The following is a 6,264-nucleotide window of genomic DNA, read 5'->3' on the forward strand; positions in this document are numbered from 1 at the left end:
AAAGGCCCTCAGTGTCTTAAGGCTTTCAACTGTTCTGCAAGGCTCCTCATATTATCTATGGTAATGTACTTTACTAAGTTCAAATTTGATCTTATAAATTTTATTGTTTTTTTTTAAAGAAAAGGTAAAATGAACAACTAGACTTTATTTGACTAAAATATTGTAACAGGGAATATGCATATGATCCACAGAAGTAACCATTATGTGGAATGTAGACATTCAAGGTAGAATTTAGCAGGTCAGAAATTATACTTCTTTCTGCATGCCCAACATGTTGTATAGTTACCATGCAAGGGTAATGTAGTTAGTTACAGTTCCTACCCTGGAAAGAGAATTTTGTTGAAACAGGAATGAGAGGGGCTTTTATTATGGAATCGTCATCTTATGGATCTGTAAGCTAAACCGCTGCAGTGCCAGCATCTTGTCTGCGCACCAGTTTGAGCCCTGGCTGTACCACTTCTGATCCAGTTCCCTACTTATGACCTTGAAAGCAGCAACAAAGATTGACCCAAGTCCTTGGGACCCTTCATTCACTTGGGAAACCTGGAAAAGCTCCTGGCTCCGGGCTTCGGATCACCTCAGGTTGGCTACTATAGCCTTTTGGGGATTCAATCAGCAGATGGAAGAACTCTGTCTCTCATTCTGTCTCACTATGCGACTCTGTCATTCCAAAAAAAAAAAAAACTCTCAATTTTTGGGGGCACTGCATAATGGCCTAACGCCTTAAGTCATTGCCTTGAACAAGCTCTGATTCCATATGGGTGCCAGTTCTAATCCCAGTGGCTCCACTTCCCATCCAGCTCCCTGCTTGTGGCCTGGGAAAGCAGTGGAGGATGGCCCAAAGCCTTGGCATCCTGCGCCTGCGTGGGAGACCTGGAAGAGCTCCTGGTTCCTGTGTTCAGATTGGCGCAACTTTGACCATTGCAGTCCCTGGGGAAGTGAATCATCAGACAGAAGATCTTCCTCTCTGTCTATCCTCCTCTTTGTATAACTGATTTTGCAATAAAAATGTACTAATTTTTAAAATTGCCTTTAACAAGTGCATTTAAAACTCTCTGCTATTTAATTAAGAGGACAGAGATAATGGGACTGCTGCACCAGGAACTACACAGTTTGAAAACATGGTTTTTTGGAAGAGGATTGTCCTAAAACAAAGATATGAATTGAGAAGCTGTTAAAGTGTCCTGGTAAGTTGTCAGCTTGGTCTGGGATTGTGGTAGTTGCATACAGTGTACGAACCACAATAAGAATTCAGGGTCACATCTGTAGGATGTGCTGGATTGGAGGTGGTGGTGAGAGAAGGAACAAATGAAATTAAAATCAGTAGCTTTTGATTTGATTCTGGATAGCTTCTCCTGAAATATGAGAGCAAAGGAGGAGGAGCCTGGGAGAAGGAACAGGTGAGACCTTGAGTTTCATTTGGGACTTGCTGAGCTCACGATGCCTGTGATCCCATACCTAGCAAGATGATCGTTGAACAGTGGGATCCAGAGTTCTGTGGGAAGAAAGATGTCCATGTGGATATTTAAATGGTCATCTGAACAGTGGAGGAGATAGGGTTATTTGTGGATGTGCATGGTGATAAGAGAATAGTGTTTATGAAAATAAACCCTGAGGGAGATTAACATGTAAGAGACTGACAGAGGTGGAGCTAACCGTATCTTTGAGTATGACTGGTTAGGAGGAATACAAATAGATGTGATACCTCAGACTGAATAGATTGGATTGGTTTTGAAAGAACGGAACAATGTAGCATGTGAAAAAGAAGTGAAGAAAAGATGTAGGTTAGGGATTATAATTGTGTGCAAGAGGAGTAGAGAGATTATTATGATTGCAATGTGGATGAAAGAAGAACATCTTTTAGCAGAGTAGCTGAGTTTGTACCCTAAATTGATTGCTTTTCAAATTCAAGTTTTAAAGAACACTATTATTTCTTCCCAAAGGCATTGTCCACACATCATGTCAGGAAGTAACCAAAGTGTCATTTCAGAGTTCCTCCTCCTGGGCCTCCCCATCCAGCCAGAGTACCAAAACCTGTGCTATGTCCTCTTCCTGGCCATGTACTTGATCACTGTCTTGGGAAACCTCATCATCATCGTCCTCATTATACTGGACTCCCATCTCCACACTCCCATGTATTTGTTTCTCAGCAACTTGTCCTTCTCTGACCTCTGCTTCTCCTCTATCACAATGCCCAAGTTGCTACAGATCATGAACTGTGAAGTCCCATCCATCTCCTATGCAGCATGCCTCACCCAGATGTACTTCTTCCTGTTATTCGGAAGTCTGGAAAATTTCCTCCTTGTGGCCATGGCCTATGACCGCTATGTGGCCATCTGTTTCCCCCTGCACTACACCAGCATCATGAGCCCCATGCTCTGTCTCACCCTCGTGGTGCTGTGTTGGGTGCTGAGCATGTTCCCTCCCCTGTTGCACACCCTGCTCATGGCCAGACTTTCTTTTTGTGCAGACAACGTGATCCACCACTTTTTCTGTGATATATCTGCTCTGCTGAAACTATCTTGCTCTGATACTAGTGTTAATGAATTTTGGGTAGTTTTCATAGGATATATCTTTCTTGTTATCCCATTCCTGCTCATCACCTTGTCCTATGCAGGGATTGTGTCCTCCATCCTCAAGGTCCCTTCTGCACAGGGCATCCGTAAGGCCTTCTCCACTTGTGGCTCACACCTGTCTGTGGTATCTCTGTTCTATGGCACAATTATTGGTCTCTACCTAGTCCCATCAACTGACAATTCTCCTGCAAATGAGACTGTCACAGCCATGATGTACACTGTGGTGACTCCCATGCTGAACCCCTTCATCTACAGCCTGAGGAACCGAGACATCAAGGGAGCCCTGGGAAGAGTTTGTAAAAAGAAAATCTTCTGTCTATGTTGGTAGCCTGGTGGATTCCATCGATAAACATACTTAAATATTGTTACTGGCTTATGCTTCACTGCCATGGGATTTTCTGTTGCAGTTGGGCACTGTGTTGTAGTCTGTTAATAAAGGGGAGGAAGGCGAAGTGACTGTGTCCTTGGACTGGGACGGGGTGTTCCATGACAAGCTAGGAAAGCTTTTCTCTCTGTGAATTTCAGGTCCCATTGAGAAGCCATACCTTACAATCTGTTAACTGAATTTCTGCCACTTGTTATGAAATCCACTAACTTACTATGTATTCTTTTTAAAGTAAAACTGCAGTTTAAATGAGACTCTCTCCTCCCATGACAAATGGACTGAGAGCCATCAGTCCAGTCTCCTGCTGCTTCTAGGCTGGATTTGTTGTTGCTCAGTTATTATCTTTGCTTGTCTCTCTGTAGAGTATTCACATTAGTCTGTCATTCACCTTTTATACTTCTTTTCTCTCTCTCTCTCTCTCTCTCTCTCTCTCTCTCTCTCTCTCTCTCATTATCACCTTTAATGGATCTGAATTTAGAGTTATCTTTGTGTTGTGTGTCATTATAATTATTTGGCTTGGGCCCAGCGCGATAGCGTAGCAGTTAAGGTCCTATCCTTGAATGCGCTGGGATCCCATATAGGCACTGGTTCTAATCCCAGCAGCTCCACTTCCCATCCAGCTCCCTGCCTGTGGCCTGGGAAAGCAGTCGAGCACGGCCCAGAGCATTGGGACCCTGCACTCGCGTGGGAGACCCGGAAAAAGTTCCTGGCTCCTGGTTTCGGATCGGTGCAGCACCCGCTGTTGTGCTCACTTGGGGAGTGAATCATCGGATGTTTGTAAGATCTTCCTCTCTGTACATCTGCCTTTCCAATAAAAACAATTAAATCTTTTTTTTTTCTGGACACAGAATCATTTTATTTTTTTCCTTTTTTTATTGATTACATTGCATTGTGTGAAACAGTTTTATAGGCATTGGGATTCCCCCCTCCCCTCCACAAAACCGATCCCCCCTACCCCGTGATGGATTCCTCCACCTTGTTGCATTACCACAGTTCAAATTCAGTTGAGATTGTTTCATTGCAAGCATCTACAAAGCATAGAATCCAGCATCTTATTGTCCAGATAAGTCAATGGTTTCTTGGGGAGACCATCTCTGGTCTGAAGGCAGAGCTGACAGAGTATCATCCCAATCAATTAAAAGCCCTGACATTACATCAGTAACAATTTATAACGTAATGGAATTATTTGACATGGTATTGAGTAACCAACATGTTAAAAGAGAGAAAAAAAAGAGTGCAAGTTCTGAACCACATCCTATGACTTCTACATTGACATTTCAATTATTAGTTTATATACAACTGGGTTCTATACACCTTAAAATGACTATAGATTGCTATTCAGCTGTCTCATGTCTATTTTAATTTTAGCATTTAGCAGTTTATAGCGTTGAAGCATGATTTTGCAGAACCTGGCTATTTTTCGGGTAGTCTAATGCTATAACTCTAACAAGACATATGTCAACAGTTTAGGTGAAACAGTTTTAGGAGGGGTGTGCAGGTAAATCTTCAATACCCCAGTGAGGAGTAACTAATCTTTGTGTCCTACCAGGTGAGTTATAAGTGCATCCCCACTGCCCGTTTCCTGTCTTTTTCTAAGCTTTCCTTGCTGTTCTCTGTCTATCTATTCTAGTTTTTTTTTTTTTTGGTTTATTTGTTTGTTTGTTAGTTTGTTTTGAGGAGTTTCTGGAGTGATCCTGATGGTCATTATGAGAGAGGGTGGGAACCCAAAGTTGGAACCAGGCAAGGACCAGAGAAAGCTCCTCTCCCTAGTCCTGAAGGAAGTTTACTGTTCTGTTTCTGCAGACCACTCAGTGCTCCTGGCTGTCGTTCCGATGACCTTGGATCCTGCAAGGCAGGATTTGGGCTTCTTCCATCCCATGTGGGAGATCCAAATGGAGGTGGGTGACCTCAGAGTTCTCGGCCTCTGAAGGTACTCCCATTCCCCATGGTTTCCTTGGCAGTTGGGATGTAGTCCTCAGAGCTTATACTGATAGTCCTTGGTGAGGATCTAGGAGTCTTCATGGTTGGGATACAAGCCTCCTCCTGTCTGCCTGCTCCACTCTGGGGTCCCCCCAGCTCTGTGCATATGACCTCCTGGTAAGATGTTGTTGGGATTGTTCCTGATTCCCCCCGTATGCCTTTGTAGTTTTGCTATTGTCTAATGCTGATTTGAGTCTGTTGTCTATGAGTTACTAGTTATGATCCTGATAGGTTATACTTCCCATCTTCCTTACACCTTCTGGGGTGATGTAAGATTTCTCTGCTCTTCTTCCCCATTTCCGAGTAGCATAGGGTCTTACAAGTATATTAGGTTTTACAATTCTTTGATGTAGATCAGAAGCAGTCTGATTGATTCATATCGATTGTTGGTTCATTGGTTACTTCACAATATCTTATTGCATGAGATACAGGCTGTTTGGGGTTGAAATAATATTACTGTTTCGGATTGACATCATTTCATAACAGCCACATCAACAACAACAACATCAACAGCAAATTGTATCACCCTGAAAAATATAACGCGCCACTGAATAACCAACACATGCATGACAAAAAGGAAACACAGAAGTCTCTTGGGAAAAATGATGCCATCATATACTTCATGAGCACATGAGGAATTCTATTAGAGAATAGAGATTATTTGGAAGCAACCAAACTGAAATAAAAACATCAAAACACATGGGATACAGCCAAAAAACAAACAGACAATCAAACAAAAACGGATAGATTGGACTGTTGGAGTTACACTTTCCATATTGGCTTCCTTATATGAGAGAGAATATATGGTATTTGTTCTTTTGTGATTGACTCATTTCACTCAGCATAATGGTTTCTATTTGGGACAACCTGGTTGTCAATAGAACAATTTCATTCTTCTTAATAGCTGAATAGTGGAGTAGATGTACCACAGTTTCTTTAACCACTCTTCCTTGGACGCACATCTGGTTTGTTTCCATGTCTTTGCTATTGTAGATTGTGCTGCTGTAAATATGATAATAATAAAAATAATTTAAAAAAACAAAGTTTGGCTTGTGTTTACTTGAGAAATAAGTCATACCTGGTGCACTTAATGCTGCTTCCACAAGCCTGGGGAGGGAGCCAGAGTCATTAGTTTCATTTTTTGTTAAAAACAAATACATTAATATGATAGGAATAAGGATTGAAGATAGTGATCTTCACAGGTGGGAAAGAGTGATGCATTTTCATTACTATGGCCCGGTTCAGTGAAGGTGTATCTATAATTGTATACCAATTACTGCTCTGACTCTTTGCAGTGTATCAATAAGCTTTACAACATTTTGT

At 42.0% G+C, this 6,264-nt stretch overlaps 1 protein-coding gene across 1 annotated transcript; it reads left to right on the top strand.

Annotated features, from left to right (window-relative positions):
- The first annotated feature begins 1,959 nt into the window (after nt 1–1,959).
- LOC121169988 (olfactory receptor 1E5-like) lies at nt 1,960–2,904 on the top strand. Its single transcript, XM_041000839.1, has one exon. The coding sequence runs from the start codon at nt 1,960–1,962 to the stop codon at nt 2,902–2,904; it is 945 nt and encodes a 314-aa protein (XP_040856773.1).
- Nucleotides 2,905–6,264: the final 3,360 nt, after the last annotated feature.

This window comes from Ochotona curzoniae, unplaced genomic scaffold (assembly GCF_017591425.1).
Source record: "Ochotona curzoniae isolate NIBS_2020 unplaced genomic scaffold, NIBS_Ocur_1.0 scaffold_2453, whole genome shotgun sequence".
NCBI classification, from domain to species: Eukaryota; Metazoa; Chordata; class Mammalia; order Lagomorpha; family Ochotonidae; genus Ochotona; species Ochotona curzoniae.

What these genes read in the sequence shown, in the direction of transcription:
- LOC121169988 (XM_041000839.1), top strand. Translation starts at nt 1,960, where the DNA reads ATGTCAGGAAGTAACCAAAGTGTCATTTCAGAGTTCCTCCTCCTGGGC.